At 46.0% G+C, this 23,512-nt stretch overlaps 1 protein-coding gene and 1 pseudogene across 1 annotated transcript; one reads left to right on the top strand and one right to left on the bottom strand.

Moving 5' to 3' along the window:
* The first annotated feature begins 4,191 nt into the window (after positions 1–4,191).
* On the top strand, positions 4,192–8,760 carry LOC112082167 (annotated as a pseudogene).
* Positions 8,761–10,936: 2,176 nt separating this feature from the next.
* Positions 10,937–12,566, bottom strand: LOC112082166 (uncharacterized protein At3g60930, chloroplastic-like). Its single transcript, XM_024149265.1, has 3 exons — positions 12,249–12,566; positions 11,662–12,195; positions 10,937–11,608 (listed from the first exon to the last, which is right to left on the bottom strand). The coding sequence occupies exons 1-3, from the start codon at positions 12,564–12,566 to the stop codon at positions 10,937–10,939; spliced, it is 1,524 nt and encodes a 507-aa protein (XP_024005033.1).
* Positions 12,567–23,512: the final 10,946 nt, after the last annotated feature.

Below are 23,512 nucleotides of genomic sequence, written 5' to 3'. Positions count from 1 at the left end.
AAAGCATAAAAGAACAAACGAAAATCCTAATATGTAGAAAATAAGCTGAGAAGCGGAAGTTTGTGCTGGAGTAGAAGAAGATGGAGTTGTTGTGGCTAAGGCACCAGATTGAGAAGCTGATCCTCTCTCATACAAACGCCCACCTACAACGATTGGAGGCCTCATCAATAATTGACAAAGAGCAAATTTTTTAAAAATGAATAAAAAAGCATAAGAAATCAACCTAAAGACAAATCAGAGAACTTTAAATAGCAAAACTCAATTGATCTCCAAAACTCAGTTGACATATACGTTTACTTGATCTAAAAGACGACCAGAACACAATTGACCTCCAAAACTCAATTGTTATGTACGTTTGATTGATCTCCAAAACTAGCAAACTCAATAAAGTGGCAATTCTACCAAATCTAAAGAATTTCAAATAAGTTTAAGCCAAAATCGATGATTAGAGACATATAGGATTACAGATACATAGAACAGACCTTGAAATTGCTCTTTGTGGAAAATTAAAAACCTAAGCAAAAGATGGTTCAAAAGTAAACGTGATAGATGCTAAGTTTATGAGGAGTACTTTATTTATATATTAGGTGAAGTCTTAGGGTTTTAGACTTTTAGTGACGTTTAGTGTTAAAGGATTTAGTTGGAAAATAGTAGCTAATAAAATGACTAAGTCACGACCAAAATAATAACAATAAATATGAAACAGTCTACAAGAAAGAATAAAAGCATAAGAAGAATACCCACACACGCAGCAGGAAGGAAAGCAAATCAGTCATCAGTTCCATCAGTCTTTCCAGCACCAAAAGGGTTGTGATCCATTGCATCCTTATGAATCAGAAGAACATAAAAAATTCAATGAATTTAATCAAAACAATAGAATTCAACCCTGACGTATCTTAGAGTTCAGTTTTGGTTTGGAACGAGTTTCTGCTTTGACACCCTGATAATTGAATTAGATAAAGTTTGGATCTTTTTTCATGTTTATCAGAAACTATTGAACAAGTCAAGCTAAAATACATGAGCAAACAAATCAGACCCTCCACTACAGCCACCAATCCACCTTTGTTAGTACCAATAACCTACGCCAAAGAGAAATAGATGAGACAAACTCAAGTGCCAATGTCGGAATTAAAGTCGTGTTCAATAGCAGTTGCGAAATTGGATTACTGAAACTCAAGATATCGAAATTGCAAAATCTGTTTTTTATCCTCCAATCACATTTTCCGGCGAGCTCATGCTTGTGGCGGATGCAACCAAAACTCTTAAACTAATTATATTATAGAGAGGGGGAATCGAACCTACTACACTTTGTATTAACTATTGTGCCTCAACCAAATGTCTATTGAATCCAGATTTATATCCAGCAAGGCAACATCCTTTTGATTTGTTTGTTGATTTTGATTTTGGTGCCGTCTGAGTTTCTTCCCTTTTATGTGATTTTTGGATTTGAGTGCTGAGTGAGTGCTGACTCGAAGTTAGATATACAATCATGCTCATCTTTGATTGCAACGTGGTTCAAGATAGACTGTTAGATCTAAAAAGATTCAAGATTCTTTAGTTTGACTATAAGATAGACTGTTCTCTGTTTATTCTTGTTCTCATTGCATGTATGCTTGATTGATCATCTAGTATCTGATCTAGATAGTTAGTGTTGCGAAAATTTTCATTAAGTATCAGCCCTATAATGAAACAGGCGATTTTTCCGTAGGAGTGGAAACCTACCTGCGGCGAGATCGTGAGTATTGACGAGTCTTGTGCAGCTCTTGCGTTCTCTCCCTTCCAGAGCCAGAGTGGAAACCTACTGGTCAGGGTTGCGAGAAATAGTAGGTTATGATCATGACAGTGACGTAGTCATACCGCCGTACTCTAGCTCTAGAACCCATATATCGATATCCGTCAATCCCAATCTATTTACCCTAGTGTTAAAACCGATTATGATCCCTTAGAGTTCCCAATAGCTCAGTGTTTTTAGCCATAGTTTACAACTCCATCGATTTTTATTGCTTTCTTAGACCTGCATTTCAATTCCCTTAGTTCGATATTTTACTTGCTTAATTTACCTTTCATGCGATATTTCACTTGCCTTATTGTTGGGGTCGGTTTTCACCCCAAGTAGATAAACCACCTCAGAATGGCTAAGTATGAAAGAAAGATAAGTGCGAGAGCCGTGGTCGCCAAGTGGGAGAGCCGTGGTCGCCAAGTGGGAGAGCCGTGGTCGCCAAGTGGGAGAGCCGTTCTCACCATGACAAGTGGAGAGCCGTTCTCACCAAGACAAATGGGAGAGCCGTGCAGATAGGCCAGTAGGGAGAGCCGTGAAAGAAGACAGGTTGACCGAGCCGCATCAAAAGAAATGGGCCGAGCCCCACTTCAACACGTTTGGGCCGAGCCGTGTATCGGTGCGGTGGGCTAGACCATGTCCCCATGGCAAGTGGGCTGAGCCGTGAAGAAGGCTAGATGGGCCGAGCCGTAAAGAAGCTTGGACGGGCCGAACCAAAGCCTTGAAAGATGAAGCCCATGGAAAACCCTAGGCGAGATGCAAAGGCGGTCAGCCGCACGAGGCGATAAGGAAATATTCCGAAAATCTCGCCCGAGATTTTCGGCTAGGCGGTTTAGAAAGTTAGTATAAATATATGATGTATGCAATTCATTCCGCCAACTTTGGCAACCCTAAGCAATAAGGACTAAACACTTTACAGCAATAAAAATCCTCTTTTGATCTTACTGTTCTTGCGATTACCCTAGAAGTTTCAGATCCCTTAGTTTCTCTTCACAAATTCTTGGTTGTGTGAGTTTTGGCTCACACAATTTGGCGCCGTCTGAGGGGAATCGAAACTTTCTTACTCTAAATCGACGAGACTTTAAGATTCGAAGAACATGGCGAGCAACACCCCCGACGACAACAACAACAACAACACCGGTACCGGCGCGGAGAAGGACGCTCCGGCATCGGGCACGACGACGGCAACGATCGAAACCCAGGAGGAGATGCGAAACATGATGGTTGCGTTGATGAAGAAAATCGACGAACAGGATAAAAGAAACGAGGCGATTATAGAGAGGCTCGACGCGATGGCGGCTGAGCGACTGCACCCAACTTGGAGAGCCGGAATTCCCGACCCGATGGATGGAATCCGGAGACGCTTCGATTTCTCGACACCTGCAGAAGCCTCAGGGAGCGGCGCGAGAACCCCCTCGGCTCCTCCAATGTCTCGTCTCCTCGACGAACAGACCCCTGCGGCGACCCGAGTCAACATAACCGAGCCGCCCCCTCTCTGCTGAAACTCGAGGCGACGAGCCGGCGAAGAAGGAAACGATGCGATCAACGTAGACGCCCAGCAGAACGACGAGACCATGAATCCGCAACAAACTGGCTCGGCTCGCCGAATTAGTCAAGAAGAACTCGCCTCGGCACTGAACGGCATCCGGACTGACGAAGTCTCCGATCCGACCCGCGGCGATAACCCAACCGAGGTGGAAGAAAATCTCCAATGGATCGAGCAGGCAGAACGCGAAGACGAGCCGAGGCGAGAGGAGCGGGAGCGACCCCCCCAATCAAAGGGAATGACTCACGCACAAACTCTCGAGCTCAAAGAGCTGCGAGCCTCTATGGCTCGGACAGTGGCTGAAATACGCGCCATGAAATCTGAAGTGCACAACGCGACAAGTGCTGCGCCCGAAATCGATCCAATGCTTGAAGAAACTCAAAGAACCCCGTTCACTGCAAGAATCACGGAGGCCAGGATTCCCTAGCCGGGGAAGGTGAGAATCCCGTTCTACGAAGGAACAACTGACCCTAAAGCACACATCACCGCGTTTCGAATAGCGATGGGACGAGCCTTCACAAAGAACGCCGCTAAACTCACCGAACGCGAAGTAGATGCCGGATACTGCCTGCTCTTCGTGGAGCATCTCAAGGGAGCCGCGCTCGAATGGTTTTCGAGGCAGGAGAGCAATTCTATCAGCATTTTTCAACAGCTCTCCGCTTTGTTCCTTAAACAATACTCGATGTTTATGGACAGAGGAACATCTGATGCCGACCTGTGGACACTATCCCAAGGACCGAACGAGCCGCTTTGGGATTACTTGGAAAGGTTCAAGGCAGTCGTATCCAAAATAGAAGGGATAAGCGACAAGGCTGCACTCGAGGCTCTGAAACGATCTTTGTGGTACAAGTCTGAGTTTCGACGGTAGATGGCTCTCAACACGCCGCAAACAATCCAAGACGCTTTGCACCGATCATCAGATTTCGTCGTAAACGAGGAGGAAATGAAAAACTTGAACGAGCCGTACAAAGCAACAAAAGCAGCAATCCGAAGCTCAATTTTGCCGCGCCCCGCGAAGAAGGGCAACCCATCAAGCAACACAACAACGCAGAGCTCGGATGAACCTAGAAGCGAAGGCGCCCATAATTACCAGGTAGGCACCGGACGCGGAAGAGGAGAGCCGCGCAACAAAACTTGGGTGAGAAAGTCTGCCAACTACGACGAGAAGGCTTTCTGCGAGTATCACCAGACCTACGGGCATTCAACGGCTCAATGCCGAACTTTAGGAGCAAAGCTCGCAGCAAAGATGGCAGCGGGAGAGCTTCAAAACGCGGTTAGCATCAAACACCTCGTCCCTAACGAACAACAAGAGAGAGCCGAGCCGAGCGGCGCGGCGGAACCCGCGAATCCTCCCCGACGAGGCGATAACCCCAAGCATGACAGGAGAGGCGAACCTGAAGAGCGATCCGAGCCGAGGCAAAGGATCAATATGATCATGGGTGGATCCCAATACTACCAAGATACCGTATCCTCCATCAAAGCCTATCAGCGCCGAGCCGAAGCGAAGGAGAATTGGACATAACCAACCGACATCCCAAACATAGTGATCTCCTTCGCCGAGGAGGAAACGGCAGGAATCGATCGACCTCATAACGATCCGTTGGTGATTGAGTTAACGATCAAGGATCATGACGTAGCAAGGGTGCTCATCGATACTGGAAGCTCGGTGAACGTCATCTTCAGGGAAACACTCAGAAGAATGGGAATCGACCTCTCCGAGGTCGAAGCAATCCCCAAACCTCTAACCGGATTTTCAGGAGAAACGACGATGACTATGGGAACGATCAGGCTTCCTGTGGTAGCTGGTGGAGTCACTAAGATCGTCGAATTCTGCGTCACCGATCACCCAGCAATATACAATGTGATCATGGGAACTCCGTGGATCAACGGGATGAGGGCGGTACCCTCTACCTATCATCTCTGCCTCAAATTCCCAACCCTAGCAGGTGTTAAAACGATCTGGGGGAGTCAAAAGGAGTCACGAATGTGCTGCCTAGCCGAGCATAAGCTAAGGAACCCCGTCACCGACGCACGAGCAGACATCGACCGCAAAAAGATGAAGACAGACCGAGAGCCCGCGAACGAGCTCTCGAAACTCTTATAGCAATTACAGATCGCGGAGAGCCGCGAAACACGCGCCGAGCCAGTATGCGACGCAGTGGACTCGGTATGTATAGATGAGGAGCGCCCGGAGCGATGCGTCGAAATGGGAACAAAATTGGAAGAGCCTCTGAGAAGCGAACTCCTTTCCCTCCTCAAGGAAAACATCAACACTTTCGCCTGGACAGCAGAAGATATGCCAGGCATAAGCATCGACGTGACCTGTCACGAGCTGAATGTGGATCCGACCTTTAAACCAGTGAAGCAGAAAAGAAGGAAGCTCCGCCCCGAACGAGCTAAAGCAGTTAACGACGAAGTCGAAAGGTTACTCAAAGTAGGATCAATCGCCGAGGCCAAATATCCGGACTGGCTCGCAAATCCGGTGGTCGTGAAGAAGAAGAACGGCAAGTGGCGAGTATGTGTGGATTTTACCGACCTCAACAAGGCGTGCCCAAAAGACAGCTTTCCCTTGCCACACATAGACCGGCTCGTCGAAGCCACTGCAGGGAATAGACTGTTAACGTTTATGGACGCGTTCTCCGGCTACAATCAGATCCTAATGCATCTTGACGATCGAGAAGAAACGGCATTCATAACTGATCGCGGGATATACTGCTACAAAGTCATGCCGTTCGGGCTCAAGAACGCAGGAGCAACGTATCAACGGCTCGTCAATAAAATGTTTGCAGCTCAGCTCGGAAAAACTATGGAAGTATACATCGACGACATGTTAGTCAAATTACTCAAGGAGGAAGACCACGTCGCGCATCTACGGGAATGCTTCGAACAATTGAACAAGCACAACATGAAACTAAACCCGGCAAAGTGCAGGTTCGCGGTCACCTCGGGAGAATTCCTCGGCTATCTGGTAACTCACCGAGGCATAGATGCAAATCCCAAGCAAATCAAAGCTTTAATTGAGATGCCCTCTCCAAGGACGAAGCGCGAAGTGCAGAGGCTCACAGGAAGAGTCGCCGCGCTAAACAGGTTTATTTCCTGTTCCACAGACAAATGCCTGCCCTTCTACGACACCCTCCGAGGAAACAAAAAATTTGAGTGGGACGAACGATGCGAGACGGCTTTCCAGGAATTGAAGAATTATCTGGCGAGCCCACCAATCTTAGCAAAACCAGTCGAAGGAGAGCCACTCTTCCTCTACATCGCAGTGTCTGCTACAGCTGTAAGCGGAGTGCTTATCAGAGAAGAACGATCCGAGCAAAAGCCCATTTTCTACATCAGCCAGACATTAACCGACGCCGAGACTCGCTACCCCCAGATCGAGAAGGTTGCCCTAGCCGTCGTAGTCTCGGCTCGGAAACTGCGCCCGTACTTTCAATCACATTCGATTGTTGTGCTCGCTACGCTTCCACTGCGCTCGATCCTACACAGCCCTAGCCAATCCGGTCGGCTCGCCAAGTGGGCCATAGAGCTAAGCGAATACGACATCGAGTATCGGAACAGGCCGTCAGCAAAGTCACAGGTGCTCGCAGATTTCCTCATTGAACTTCCCGTCAAAGCAACAAACGAGCCAACACTAGACGAAGTGTGGACGCTGCACGTCGACCGCTCGTCGTCTAAACACTGCTCGGGAATAGGAATCCGCCTCACCTCTCCCACCGGAGAAATATTGGAGCAGTCTTTTCGCCTGAACTTCCACGCCTCGAACAACGAAGCGGAATACAAAGCACTGATCGCCGGCATACGACTAGCACAGGGAATTGGAGTTCGAAAGATAAGAACCTTTTGCGATTCACAGCTCGTAGCATGTCAGTTCAACGGAGAATACGAGGCGAAGGACTGACGAATGGGAGCTTACCTCAAAGTGGTCCGAGAGTTGGTGCAAAAATTCGATGAGTTCGAACTCACTCGTATCCCCCGAGGAGAAAACACCTCGGCCGACGCATTGGCAGCACTCGCTTCGACCTCGGACCCAGACCTCCGGCGAACGATCCCAGTCAAAATCATCGAACGTCCTAGCATCGAAGAGGTGGAAGGAGTTCGGCTGATAAATCCTCCTGAACAAGAACCAGAGGACGACGAAGCCGTTCCTATGGACGAAGACGCCTCGCCGGCCGAGCCTGAGTACGGCTGCGACAAGGAATGACTCGGAGCTATCCGAATGTATATCGCCGATGGAGAGATGCCAACCGACAAATGGGAAGCCCGCAAACTAAAAGCTCAGGCCGCGCGGTATGTCCTCGTCGATGGCGAGGTGTTTAAGTGGAGATTTTTAGGGCCTCTCATGACATGCGTCGAAGGACCAGAGGCAAGAAAGATCATGCACGAGGTGCACAGCGGCGCGTGCGGGAACCATTCCAGCGGAAGGTCGCTCGCTATCAAGATTAAACGGCACGGCTACTTCTGGCCCACGATGGTAAAGGACTGCGAGAAATTTACAGCGAAGTGCGAGAAGTGTCAGCGGCACACTCCAACAATTCATCAACCCACCGAGTTGCTCTCGTTAATTTCATCACCTTATCCATTCATGAGATGGTCGATGGACATCGTCGGACCTCTACATCGCTCGAAGCAGAAGCGTTTCCTGCTCGTCCTCACGGATTACTTTTCCAAATGGGTCGAAGCCGATTCCTACGCAAGCATAAAAGATGTTCAAGTCGAAAACTTCGTCTGGAAAAATATCATCTGCCGACACGGGGTCCCCTACGAGATAGTCACCGACAACGGATCCCAGTTCATCTCAACACGCTTCGAAGCCTTCTGCGAGAAGTGGAAAATCCGCCTCAGCAAATCTACGCCAAGATACCCTCAAGGGAAAGGACAAGCCGAAGCAGCCAACAAGACGATCCTCAACGGTCTGAAAAAGAGGCTCGACGCCAGGAAGGGACGGTGGGCAGACGAACTCGAAGGAGTCCTTTGGTCTCATCGAACAACTCCGCGCCGAGCCACCGGGGAAACTCCATTCGCTTTAGTCTACGGATCGGAGTGCGTAATTCCCGCCGAGGTGGATTTCCCAGGTATTCGACGAAGACTTCTACCAGGACAGGAGGGCTTGAACCACTTAATGATGCTAGATGAGCTCGACCTAATCAACGAAAAGCGCGACCAAGCCTTAATTCGAATACAGAACTAGCAAGCAACGGCGCGATACTACAACAAAAACGTTCGTAGCCGAAGATTCAAAGCAGGGGAGCTCGTTCTCCGGAAGGTCTTCCAAAATACTGCCGAGAAGAACGCAGGAAAGCTCGGAACAAATTGGGAAGGTCCTTACAAGGTCACAAAAGTGGTTCGTCCAGGAGTCTACGAACTCGCGACACTAGCTGACGAGGCGATTCCAAGATCATGGAACGCAATGCACCTGAAGAAATACTATCACTAAGGATACAGCACGACCAACATGAACTACTGGACGGCTTGATCCCTGCAAAGGGTACGTAGGCAGCCCGTCCTCAGATGGGTTTAGCTGTCCCCCCTCCTAAAAAGGGGGGGGGGGAGTGGGTACGTATACATACCTCTTTTAACTCTACAATTTTAGCTTGCTCACTTAGGAACATCGCCACTTTGGCACATTCTCAATTCATTTTGAATCATCTACTTATTTCACGTCTGTTCATTATCGCTTCGGCTAGTTTCTCATTCTTTCTAAATCAGCAACTTATTGTAACACGTTCGGATTTTTTAATTTTTTCACTCATCACTTTCAGCTCGGCAAACTAAGCCACCTAACGCCTCGTCTCGTTGCTGGCCACAACGGGGCAACAAATACAAAGTTCTCTAAACGGACTTTTACCGCCTTTCCTAGGACGAGGGTGCAAGTTACATCCTCTACAGATAAAAATTAAGCGCACTATACAAATATCAGACCAAAAACGTATCAGGTCGCCACGGTTTACTATCGCACACGAGAATATAAGCCGAGACTACATCGCTTTCTCTAAAACTAAAGTAAACTCCTAAAACCCGGACAAGCATAGTCATCCTCTCGGAAACGCCGGTCCATAGTCAGATTCAATGAGAATACCAATTCGTCTTTGGCTAACGAAAACGAAAGCCAAAAAGCCTCGTCGTCCTTACGGCTCGGCACCATACAAAGTCAAAACGCCTCGTCGTCCTTACGGCTCGGCACCATACAAAACAAAAACGCCTCGACGTTTTCACGGCTCGGCACCATTCAAAACAAAACGCCTCGTCGTTTACACGGCTCGGCAACATTCAAAGCGAAAACGCCTCGCCGTAAACACGGCTCGGCATTACCAGCAAAGATTTGCCTAAACATTATCACGTAACACTCTTTTACTATCAAAGATTTGCCTAGAATCTAAATGAGGTCCTTAAAACAATTCATCCCTTAGCCCATGTTTCGGTCAAATTCGAAAATACAGTTAAGGAAGAAATCAAAATCGCTCTCAACATAACAGCCTTCGTCCTTGACAATTTTTCGTAAACATTTTTACGGATTAATGGACAAGTAAGTCCGAAAACGGCTAAGGAAAATATATTCATTAAGCGAAAATAATGAGTCGGGTGGATAAAGCCGTCCAGGCACAAAACACATAAAAGTTCAAAAGAGAGCGTATAAATCCTAAGTACAGAAGCAAGCAAGAAAAATTTGTGAGCCAAAACTCATGCCGCGGACTGCGTTTCACGATCGGCGAGAAGGTTCGAGGGAATCGGCGTACCCGCGTTCGAGCCGTTCGGGTCCACAAGTGCACAGAGGGAATTGGCCGCTGTTTCTTCGAGCGGCTCGTTGCCGAGGGTGGTGTCGACCGAGTCCGGCGATACGGGAGAGTAATACAGTTCGCCCCGAATCTCGGAAGCAATACGCTCGTACGCCTCGTCGTCGGCATACTCACTCTCCCAGCTTTTCAGCTTCGCTTCCTCATTGTCAAACGTCGGGGCGTCCGGCTTCTTCAGGTCGGCAATCATCGCAAGATTGCCCTTGATCTGTCCCAGATCGTTCTCATCATTTTTGGCCTTCTCGAGCTTGACCAAACCCTCCTCCACCTTGGCAAGGCGTTCCTGAAACTTCGCCGTCAGCTCGCGCCTCGCCTCCTTCTTCGCGCGTTTGACCTTGGCTTCGAACAGCGCGTCCTTGGCCTCGATACGCCTTTTAAGCAACGCCACCTCGGCGCTTTTGGCTCTCCTTGCTTCCTCCAGGCGAATCACCAAGGCGGAAACTTTGTTAATGTCTGCTCGAAGAACTATCTTCTCTTCTTCCAACCTCGACACTCGGGTCATCGCCTCGGTGAGTTTCCCCTTCGCTGTCGCGGCTTTGTTTTGCGCCTCTTCCAGCTTCACCTTTGACGCCGCGGTCTCATTTCGGGCCTCGTCCAAGCGACGTTCGACCTTAGACAGGTCCGCCTCATACTCGGCCATCAGATCGTTAATGGCCGCGACAAACTGCAAAGAACAAGCTCGCATAAACACTTAGCAAAAGTTTACGAAAATAAAGGAAAGCGAATAGAAACGTACCTTGGTACCACGCTGCGCCATCGCGCCGTATGACCTCGGCCTCCTCATCTTCTCCGGAAGAGGAAGACGCGTGTTCACGTTATTTACACGCGAGAACATGACGGCAGAAGCGTCAGGATCGTCAACAACCAATTTACGCGCGGCGGGGTCCCCGTCTTCTTCGACGGCTCGTCCTTCTGGACGGCGACGCCTTTCCCCTTGTCAGTAGCTGAACGTTTTTGGCTAGAGTCATGCTTCTGGACGACCGAAGTCGGTGGCCTCGTCGACTTCGGGAGGGCCAGGATGGCGGATTGCGAAGGAGTCTTACTCCGCGCCGCCGAGCCGTCCCCGGACACCTCGGGGATAATTTCGCCCGGTTCCACCTCGGGCACTACATCTTTCTCAGCCGCCTCGGCAGTGTCGCCTTCTGCGGCTCGGATCATCACATCCCCTTCCCAGCTCAGAGGGTCGGGTTGAAGGACGGCCTCGGTTTGCGCTAAGACCGCCTCGGCTTGCGCCGGAACCACCTCGGTTTGCGCGCGAGCCGCCTCGGCAGCTCGTCTAGCGGCTTCCTCTTCCTCGCACCTCTTCCTTTCTCTAAGGGCGATTACCACCATCTTCTCTCGGGTATCTCTCGAAGAACTTGAGGATGAAGAACTGACGGGGACTCCGGCAAGGATGGCTCGCGTTTTTTCTACTCTTTCGAGGGTGAAGTTTTTTCTCCAATTAACCTTCCGCGCCGAAAGAGAGTCTCGAACAGTAAAGATAGCACCGAACTGCAAAACAAAGCAAAAAAGCAAAAGTTTCAGAAAAGGAAGAGAATATATACTGAATCTCCGAGCCGAGGCAAATCTTCGGGTCGGCTACCAAGTGGTCCCCAAGCGGTCTTGGTTCGGTGAACGTAATCTTCACCGACCGACGCCTCGTTCACCAAGACGTAGAAGAAGCGTTCAGTCCAAAACTGATCCTTGCTGGGAAAACCGCCAATAATCCGTCGCTTCGCCTTGTTGGAAATATAGAACCTATTTCCTTTCGGAGCTTTCAGCTCGATGTCAAGACCGCATTCGAAGCTTCGGACTAAAATGCCGATCATATGCCGTAATCCCCTCGGCATAATCTGCCCAATCGAGATCCTGTGTTTCCAAAGGTATTCGAGGATCACTCCGGGGATCGGGAACCAGAGAAAGCAAAGTTCGAAGAACGCCTCGTACAGAGTGAAGTGATTCTCTGGAGGCTTGTCGGCTCGGTCGCTCTTCTCGGGAACGACAAACTCCACCGCCTCGGATATCCCGAAGCGATGCCTCAACGCCTCGAGCGACTCAAGGGAAGAAAGCGTAGAGCCAGGCGGATCAGGCGGATCAGGCTTTAGTCTTTTAACTTGTGGCCTCGCCCAGATGTGGAAGCGCCTCGGGATGCCATGAGACGTTCCAACTCGTACTTAGCCTCGAGTAGGTCAAAGAGAAACGCTTCCTCCTCGGCTTTTACTGTGGCGCGATTAACACCTTCATCAGGAACCGGGTCCTGGGGACGGCTCGTCGAAGCCAACGGCTCGTCATCTGCAGAACCCTCGTTTGATGGATTCGCGTCATTCGACGCCTCGTCAGATGAACAATTGGAAGGGTTCGGCGAAACAGACACCTCGGAGGATTCTGTTGAACTTCTCGCCTCGGCATCTACGCGGCTCGGCTCGTAATGAAAAAGCGAGTCCAACGAATCATCGGAGCGGCTCGACATGATTTACAAGTTATACTAGAATTACAGAAGGACTCGGCGAACCTCTGCCAGAAAAAGATCTGGGATGGCGGAGACCTCGGACACCCTAGCTGGAAAATAAATAAACTATAGAGAGAAAGAAGAGAGAAGGGAGAGCTACCTTTAGTGAAAACGAGTGAGTCTGGAGATAATGAGGAAGAGTGAAGGAGCTCACCTATTTATAGAAAAAACAAAGCGCGTGAATTCCGCGTAAACCTCGGGAAGCCGTCTAACAGCGCGTGGGATCCGCGGTGAACTGGCTATACCGGACTGCGTCGTTGGCACGCGCCGAAAGATCAGGAATTTCCTCTCGGAAGACCAACAGTCAGGGTACCCAGGTTAACGAAACGGCTTGGTATTGACTCTTTCCCTCTTGAAACGCCTCGGCGTTAACGAAACGGCTCGGTATTGAATCTGTTCTCTTGAAACGCCTCGTCGTTAACGAAACGGCTCGGTATTGACTCTTTCTCTGTCGAATCGCCTCGTTGTTAACGAAACGGCTCGGCGTTGAATCTGTTTCTTGAATCGCCTCGTCGTTAACGAAACGGCTCGGCGTTGAATCTCTTTCTTGAAACGCCTCGTCGTTAACGAAACGGCTCGGCATTGACGTTCTTTCTTGAGACGCCTTGCCGCTAACAAAACAGCTCGGCACGAGCTTTCTCTCGAAACGCCTCGCCATTTGTTCGGCTCGGCATAACCTCCTCAAATCACCTCGTCATGGGCTATCACTATTAAAAAAAAAAAAATATTGCTTCGTCCTTAATCTTGCCTCGGCATCCTCGGTACCATCTCGAACACCTCGGCATCCTCGGCACTCCTTGGGAACGCCTCGGCGTCTTCATTCCCAAAACGCCTCGGCGCCTTCATTCCCAGAACGCCTCGGCGCCTTCATTCCCAGAACGCCTCGGCATCTTCATTCCCAAAACGCCTCAGCGTCTTCATTCCCAAAACGCCTCGGCGTCTAACTCAGTGGTTTATCCTACGGTCGGAAATAATGGACCTCGTCACTCTCGCCTCCGAAACTGACGAGCTGGGGGGCTAACTGTTGGGGTCGGTTTTCACCCCAAGTAGATAAACCACCTCAGAATGGCTAAGTGTGGAAGAAAGATAAGTGGGAGAGCCGTGGTCGCCAAGTGGGAGAGCCGTGGTCGCCAAGTGGGAGAGCCGTTCTCACCATGACAAGTGGAGAGCCGTTCTCACCAAGACAAATGGGAGAGCCGTGCAGATAGGCCAGTAGGGAGAGCCGTGAAAGAAGACAGGTTGACCGAGCCGCATCAAAAGAAATAGGCCGAGCCCCACTTCAACACGTTTGGGCCGAGCCGTGTATCGGTGCGGTGGGCTAGATCATGTCCCCATGGCAAGTGGGCTGAGCCGTGAAGAAGGCTAGATGGGCCGAGCCGTAAAGATGCTTGGACGGGCCGAACCAAAGCCTTGAAAGATGAAGCCCATGGAAAACCCTAGGCGAGATGCAAAGGCGGTCAGTCGCATGAGGCGATAAGGAAATATTCCGAAAATCTCGCCCGAGATTTTCGGCTAGGCGGTTTAGAAAGTTAGTATAAATATATGATGTATGCAATTCATTCCGCCAACTTTGGCAACCCTAAGCAACAAGGACTAAACACTTTACAGCAATAAAAATCCTCTTTTGATCTTACTGTTCTTGCGATTACCCTAGAAGTTTCAGATCCCTTAGTTTCTCTTCACAAATTCTTGGTTGTGTGAGTTTTGGCTCACACACTTATTAGTCTTTCATTCGATATAATGAAAATCAAAGGTTGTAAGCAATGAAAACGGACGCTGGGCTCAAGGGCTTTCGCAGGGATTCATGGACTAAGCTATGTCGATTTTAAACAAATGATAAAGGTAATCAACTACGTATGTTCTAGAACTCAAGGCACAAAAGTATGAATAGCCTACTTTCGCAGCACTAAACAACTATCTCTCGCAACCCTGATCTGTAGGTTTCCACTCTGGTCCTGGAAGGGAGAAGATGCAATAGCAGAACAAGACACATCAACATTCACAACTCAACTACAGGTAGGTTTCCACTCCTATAGAAGAACTGCTCATTTCACCCTAGTTCAGACAATCAATGAAAGCTTTCGCAACATATCATATCAGATCGGCTTCTAAGTGGCCAGCAAAGAATCACGCAGTAAAATCAAAGGCAAAAGAAGAACATCTAGAAGATTATAAATCCTAAATCTATCGACTCATAAGCAAAGACACACGAAATTCCCTTTTAAAAATCTCTTTAAACCCAACTGGGGAACTACTCAAACATATTGTAACAAAGCATCATAGAGTGTTGAAATTTGCACGAAATTAAAGAAAACAGGTAAGAAAAACGAAGAACGGAGAAACAGATGGAGGCGCGATGGCTTCTTCCAGCGGCGGCTCCTTCTTCTGAGACGGCGGTGGCCTCTAGGGATCCACACGAAATCTCTCTCTCTCTAAGTATATTTTTCTATCGATCTCTCTCTTTTTGTATCAGAATGACCTAAAGAGGGTATTTATAGCTTCTGGAGTTGTCCTGCATACTTAGGGCTTCAAAAATAACGAAAGGAATTCATCTGGGATTTAATTAAGTCGTCTGGAAAGTGAATGTTTTCTGGCCGCGTTCGTGATAGTCCCACCCGCAGGGAAATAGGTGTTGGCCGCGGTCCGGGCTCGTGGCTTTCTTCTGGAACTGCATTTTCTGTCATTCTTGTGTCAGGAGTATCTGAAGATCTAACCGTTGGATTGTCTCCAAACCAAGTGCATTAGAAAGCTCGTTGGATTCTCTATGTTGTCTAATATTTTAGGGGTGATCAGACGGTGAGAAGGTCTTCATCGCTTGCCATACTTCTGATGGTCTGCATTTATCTAAAATTGCTCATTTGTTCCAAATTTCATATCTTTTGCCCAAGTTTCCTGGAAAGTCTTTTGAAACTATAAAACATTGAAAACACTTTAAAAAACCATTGAAAACAGAGTTAAAACACCTGCATAAGACATAATTATGATCCATAAAAGTCGTCAAAATACGGTTTTATCAACTCCCCCAAACTTACCTTTTTCTTTGTCCTCAAACAAACTGAGATCAAGTCAGGAAAGAATTTTCAAAATCGCAGGAACTAAATAATATCTCAGTGACCGCCTTTCTAAACCATAACTTATCGTGAAACATCTATGATAGTAGGTTTTTAGCCTACTAAGGTCAATTAACCTCTTGTGTTGTAGCACTTGAGGGTGAATCCAAATGGAGATTATCTAGACACCAAGACTATGAGGAGATATCTTAATTCAAGTCTAGTAAGCAGATGAGTTGGTGATTAAGTGATCTAAAAACATAAAACAAACAAGAACAAGCAGTAATTAAGAATTAAACAAATAAGAGAAACTAAACAAAGACTCAAATTCAAAATAAGAGAAAGCTAAACCTCTAGATGTGATCATTGATTAGGGTGCTATGTGAATTCATGATGCTAAGCAAACATTGCAACACTTGCAATTCTTTAGTCTAGACTTCCAAATAGATTAATTCATTCTCATGACAAAAAGCCCTTTGTTAATTACCAAATCAAGACTAATTCCTATTAGATGAATAAGCAATCAACAAGCATAAGGTTCCAAGTCTAAAATGACCAGACAGCCTCTTTGTGCATCAAAATAAGAGCTAAGAAAGACTGAATCTTATACAAAAAGATAAAGCAAGCATCACATGATCTCAAATTCCAATTAACTTAGAACTCTAATCTAGATTAATCCTCTCATGAAGACATTAACCTCTACACTAATCCATTTTCAAACCAAATCATCATTTGTGAAATATGAATCATTGAGCATTAAGAAACAGTTCTAATATGTCATTTATGCATTTAACAATCATTCCCATGATGAAAAAGGCATAAACCCTTAAGTTAGCTCATTCAGGCATTTCATCAAACACCTTGTGGGTGGAGAAATGCCTAAGTTCTAGATCCAGCTTATAATGAGAGATATAGCATTAGGATCAGCTAACTAAGAAAGGAGAAGAGAATCTAAGCTTAAACAATGATTAATATACAACTAAGCACCCTAATCTACACACCTAGAAGCTTAAAAGAAGACTACTCACTAATCATGATGAACACACCATTTTCTTTGCAAGAGGTGATGTTCTTGATTAGGATTTCTATTGTTCTTAGCCATATTCTGGATATCATCTCTTCTAAGTTATTCGAAAAGCATGAGCGTAGATTCAAGACCTATTCTTTGAGCATAGGATTGATCAGAGCCACGAGAGTGCTGTATCAGATCATCCGTACCTAGCTTCAGAAGAACATAGTCGCTATAGGAGTCGAAAGCTACCTATAGAGAAGATGTGAGCAGACTAATTCAATGTCCAATGCATGATCTTAAGTTTAGCATGAGAGCGAGGGTTAATTGCTAGATATAAGAGATTAGTTGATTAAGGTGACAACAGTTGGTTAATCATACATATGTCTATTCTAGTTCAATGCAGATTCCCAGAAACAAATGAAGATAAATCGCCCGGAAGCTAATTGGAAATGCCAGCATACATCGATTAGAGTAAACCGGAGAAGTTTAAATCACCACCTATGAGTTTAAAAGACTTTAGTTTGAGTCGATATGCTTTAAATGTTCTTTTAACAATTCATCCTACATTGCATTTCTTGTGAATACTAGATTAGGTTTAGTTTAGGATCTTAACCAAAAACCCCAAATCTTTTATTGGTTTATGACTTTGCTTACTTCACAGATTGTTGTTTCTTGCAGATTAGACATCCTCCTTGTGGATCGACACCCTAAGTCCTACAACGTACATCTGTGCACTTGCAGACACTAGGGTTTTATAAATTTAAAACTTAAGGCGGACCAACGGGCTTGTTAAAAACAACCCTAGGCCCGCAAGCCCATCAAGTTTTTTGCGCCGTGCTGGAGAGGCATGAAGTCGCTGGAGGTCTAAACCTGGGAGGTTGAAGCCGCAGATGACTATATATATGTCGAGTTTCTGCCAAATCAACATACGAAGTAAACCAAATTCATAAACACCCTAACTTTTTCTTTTTCTGCTTATTCTTTCTTCTGTTTGCTCTAGTTTCAGAAACCTTTGAAGCATGAATCATTCAAGAAGAAACCCTAACCCTGAGCAAAGGTCCTGCGACCTGTGTGAAGCTCCCTGCGCATGTGAATCACCCTCCAGGCGTGATTTTGATCATCATCTTTGGAACCCTAATCCGAACCACCACCATGGAGACTCGCGACCTCCACACCACCGAGATGAGCCCTATTCGTCACACCTGGTGAACCGTCGACCATCTCATCCTCTTCCTCATCAGATTCTGCACTAGAACTATGAGAACAATCGACTTAACATCCTGATTAATCGATTGGAAGCCAAGCTTAATCAGTTCCTTGCCTCTTAAGCCCTCATCGATGCTGCCCTGCGAACAAAGATAGATGACGTGACCATCGGCCTCAACAACTGGTTTGATGAACTCTCTGAGCATGTGAAGACACTGGAGGATCAGAGAACCAAAGCTAATGACGTGTTGGATCAGAGAATAGAGTCTGTCAGGGAAGAACAAGACAAAAACAAGTTTAACATTCGGCAAAACGAAAGGAAGCTGCAAACCCTAACCTTTAAGATCGATGACTTGGATAAGGAGCTGAGTGAGAGCAAAAACCAGACCTACGACTACACATTGGAGCTGTGGCAAGGCGTAGCAAAGGTTGAAAACAAGACAGAGGAGCTTGATGCTACGTTAGACAGAGTTGTCTATGCTTTGGATGAAGTAGACGAGAAAGTTGAAAAACTTTCTAAAGATCATAAGGATTGTGATCTGAACTCTGGAATCAATGATTTGGATACCCAAGACAAGCCTGACAACCACTGGAAGCAAGAGAACAACAATGGAGAAGAAGAGATTGAAGAAGCAAGCATGGAGAGCCGAAATGAGCTGACCGCGGCTGCGAGCTCCTCACCCGCGGCCAGAGCCACTCCCACCGCGGCTCCGAGCTCCTCACCCGCGGTGGAGCACGACTTCTCAGACTGGGAGAACTTTCAACCTCTTTCTGAAGCCTGTTCATCAGAAAACCGACCTCATGTGACCACACCTAGGTTGTTTGATCAAGCTGTCTTCTCAATCACTGCACAAGCATCAAAGTAAAAGGAAGAATCCAACACTTATGCATCTTGCAACATGGTTTACAATTGTGATAATGAGCTTCAAGAGCAATTCTCAGAAGATGAAGAGTATGGTTTGTTTGTAAAAGATCCAAACCCTGGGGAAGATTCATCTGGTGACAACACAGAACCAATAACCAAGAGCATATCTAGAGAGAGAGACTGATCGAATTCAACAAGTTTGTGAAGTCCATTCCTCTATATCTCGCATTCGATGATGTCTGGAAGCAAGGCTGCCTCCAAGTCTTCTTTAGATACAGCAAGAAGACTAAGGAGAACATCTCCACATACTTCAGAAGAGCCAGGTAACTATTTTTTCCTAGATCATTACCTGATGCAGCTGTTTACAGGATCCACCTCAAAGATCCCCAAGAAGCAAGTGATTACACAAACAAGATCAGCAAAGAAGCACTTGAAGAGTTCAACCAAGTAGTTCAGACCCTGCCAGAAGGAATTTTGTTTGCCAAATCATGTAGAGACTACATGATCGGCCACTTCTTTTGTGACAGCAAAGAATCTATCCAAGAGATGAAAGACTTGTTAACACACGCCCAAGAAGGAAGACCAGTTTGAACTCTGCACAAAGTTCAAGACAAAGGTCAATTTCTTATCTCTTGTGACATTAGAGGTGAAAGATTCCTCAATATTCTTTGTGATTCTAGAGCTTGCATTAACATGATGTCCAAAGCAACTGCTTTGAGGCTTGGCATTAAGCACATCTCAAGTACCAGGACAAAGATTAGCTTAGCAGATGATTCAAGTGCAACACCAAGAGGGATTGCCCGAGACATTCCTCTAAGGGTTTAGTGAAGACCAATGATGACTCTTATCCAGTTATTCTTGGATGGCCTTTCTTAGAAACTGCTGGAGCCATCATGGATTGGCCCAACAGGCGAGTTTCCTTTGCCAATATTGACAAGGACATCTTCTATGAAGCTACACCACTTAAGAGCAAAAGAGGAGAGCAAATAGCCTAGGCATTTGAACCAGAAGAACTCTGGAGTGATGAAGAATTTGCAAGACAGAACATGAGGATTTCGAAAAGGTTTTGTCTTAGGACAAGATCCTATTTGAACTAAGTCTTTTTCTTTGCAAAGTCTAGATAAGGACTATAAACCAAAGCGCTTGATGGGAGGGAACCCATTTTAGGTACTTATTTGTTTTTGTTTAAGCTTTCTTTTTCTACTAAAAGCTTTGTTTTTCTTATTTTAGACAGGCCTTAGTATGCCATAAAAAAAAAAAGAGAAGAAAAAGAGCTGACTGCGGCGAAAGGAGGTTCGGCCGCGGCCAGCAGGTGTTTTACCGCGGCTGCCTCCAGCACCTAAAAAAGCAACTCAGGAAGAAGAAAACCAAGTTTCAGATGAAGAACCAGATTGGCATGAATCATTACCTTGTATGATGGCAAAGGAATATGTTGAAGATTCAGCTGACTCTTCAATCCAAGAAGACCAGACGTGCAGCGAGATAAAGATGCCATACATTGATTCAATCATTGAATATGACGCTGCAGCTTTCTTTTATGAATCATATTCTGCGTTTGAGACACCAGCCAACACCTACAGAGAAAGGCAAGTTCGAATTCTCCATAAGGTCAAGACTACAGGTCAGTTTCTTATCTCTTGTTCTATCAGAGGAGAAATGTTTAAAAACGTGCTATGTGATTCTGGAGCTTGTCTTAACATGATGTCCAAGGCAATTGCTTTGAGACTTGGTATTAAACACCTGCGCAGGACTAGAGCAAAGATTAGTCTAGCTGATGATTCAAATGCAACACCTCAAGGAATAGCTCATGAAATTCCTTTGAGAATAGGAGATTGCATAGTGCATGTCGACTTTTACATTGTTGAAACGAGAGATGCAACATATCCAGTGATTCTGGGATGGTCTTTTCTAGCAACTTCCGGAGCTATAATGGACTGGCCAAACCGGAGGATTTCATTTGCCAATATCGATAAAGATGTCTTCACAGAAGTTGTTCCATACAACAGCAAAGCAGGAAAACGTTCTGCAGCAGAAGAGCTTGAAGAACAACTTTGGAGTGACAAAGAACCTGCTAGGCAAAGCAAGGAGATGTCGAAAAAGACTTGTCTCAGGACAGGGTCTTCTTCATTGGAATAAGTCACGTCCAACACCAAAAGTCGAGCTAAACGACTTAAAACAGAAGCGCTTAATGGGAGGCAACCCATTTAGGTATTTAGGATTTTTCTTTCTTTTTTTTTTGATCTCTTTCTTTTTCTTAGTTTCAGGTGTTTCTTATAAAACAAAAAAGCCAAAAAAAATCAAAAAAACCAAAAAGAAGGATGGTACCTGACTGCTCCGCCCAGCAGGAACCAAGGAGAAGCAGAAAGAGGCCGCGATATAAGCCCCCGCGGAAATCGGAAGAACGTCCCTCACACTTCCGGTCAGATTCCTTTTACCGGGAGACGACTTATGATAGTAAATTTAAATTATTAAGTTTTTGTTTTTAAATAATTAACTCTTATTTGTCTTATTAATAATTTCATTTTGATTTTGTAGGTCGAAGAAAACGGGGGAGAACTTCCTCTGATGACGAAGGTCTTCGCCGAGACCCATAAGAAGAGGAACGGCGAATTCACGGATGCTCGGGCGGAGGATATCTACAACGCCGCCTGTGCGTGGATCGAGGAGCGGCAGACGCAGCTCACTCAGCAGGCGCCTCCGACGTCTCCTGGAGGTAGCTCGGTCCAATCCACCCCGACGCTGACGGTGGCGGAGATGGACCAGATTTTCGAAGAGGTAAGATCTTTTTCTTATTTAGTGTAATTTTAACTTTATATTATACTTTTTAACATAATTGTTTTACATATTTTCAGGTTGCCCCTAAGAAAAAGGGCCGGGTTTTAGGGATGGGATTCATCCGTGATACCCTAGTCGCTACGGCAACTAGTCATGTCCGGGCAGCGGATCCGCTTATCCGCCAGGAGATCCATCAGATGCGGACCCAGTACGAGACGAAGATCGACCAGTTGTACAGTCTCTTTGAGATTATGGGGGCCGACAACCCGGTGCTCATGGCTCAGTTGGACAGGCTGCGGGCAGCTGGAGTTGTCGGATCATCTGCTTCATCTTCTAAGAGGCAACCACCGGTGCAGACGGACGAGGAGATGTTCCGGTCTCTCGGGGTTGATCCTCCTAGAGCCGGGGATCAGGCGGGGATCCTCCTAGAGCCGGGGATCAGGCGCCGGAAGCCTCCCACCGAAGACCCGGGGATCACGCAGCGGAAACCTCCAACCGAAGACCCGGCAAAGAACATGTGGAGCAGGACGATGGGGAGCAGGACGATGACAGGATCGACATTAGTTTAGATTTAGATTTTTAGGGTTTTTTTGTAATTATTAAAATTAATTTTTATTTTGAATTTTAATGAAAATTTAAATTGTAAATTATTTCTTTTTTAATTTAAATTTTAATTCGAATTAATTTTTTTTTTAATTTCATTTATAATAAAACGTCGTATAATCGTCGTAATATAATTATTATTAATTTATTAAACCGTCGTATATTCGTCGTAACTTGTACAACGATGTTACGACCACGTATTCGTCGTATATTATACGACGACTGATACGACGAATATACGTCTGTGTTTTACGACGGTTTTACGACGAAATGATAAAATATTTTACGATTGAATTACGACGAAACTTGTGTCGTATATTATATGAAGATCCTCCGTCGATTTTTAATGACAACTTTACGACGGTTTCGCTGTATACCAAATCGAGGCAAATCGATGAAAAGTCGTTGTAAGCTGTACGACGCGTTTATGACGATCTTTTTCCGTCGATGTTACGACGAATATAAACCGTCGTAGATTATACGACAATTTTACGACGATTTATCTATTACGACGATGAGTTTACCGGTAGTTCGTCGTAATAGCCCTATTACGACGAAATAGCGACGATTTTAGCCGTTGTAAAACGGTGTTTTTCTTGTACTGTCACTTTTGGGACATCGGGTTCAGACCTCGGATAGACGTGTCGTCTCCAGGCCAATCCGTTATCTTGAACTTGTGGCCTATCTTTAACAACCCCACCATATACAAAACTTTCCGCTCAGGGACTTCATCATCACCCCAACCATCATAAGCTTCATAATCATTACAAATGCTTGAATGGACAACCAACTAAGGCAAAAAACAATTTACCATGGATATATAAAAAAGTTTTACTGCTTTAAAAAAACAAAAAATACAAGAGTTACACTTACATTATCATCAGACTCAGAATCATGCACTTCGCTCATGGTCAAAGCAGTGTGCTTTGACAATCCTATTGTATTCAGATCAAGCAGTTTTGGGGTATCTGGAGATTCATGAAGCTTGGCCAAGAGTCGAGGGACCATTCTCAACGCCACAAGTTGTAGAACCAAAGGAAAACCTTGCATCCTATATGTTTCTTGTTTCAACTGTTGTACGAAATGCGCAACCAGGTCATCTGCCGACATAGTAAGGCGTGGACAAGCTTGCAAGAAATAGGTGCCCTAGTTACAGGGATGTCGTAAAGCTTCCTAAAACAGGACTTCCTAATTAACTCGAACTCAGCTGTACCTTGTAAAGCTTCGTGAATAAGCGTTAGAGTATCGGTGGGTCTCGAATATATGTTCAATCGACGGGTAGGATATCATCCGGAGGCGAACAATCTACGGGGTAAAATATTGTCTTCTTGAACAGCCAAAAGAGAATCTGAATCAATTGAAGACAACAAAAAAATGGTCAACGGAAAATTCACAG

This window comes from Eutrema salsugineum, unplaced genomic scaffold, assembly GCF_000478725.1.
Source record: "Eutrema salsugineum unplaced genomic scaffold, Eutsalg1_0 scaffold_1, whole genome shotgun sequence".
In the NCBI taxonomy this organism is placed as follows: Eukaryota; Viridiplantae; Streptophyta; class Magnoliopsida; order Brassicales; family Brassicaceae; genus Eutrema; species Eutrema salsugineum.
The sequence above is the reverse complement of the archived record's forward strand: the minus strand, read 5'-3'. Positions and strand labels throughout refer to the sequence as shown.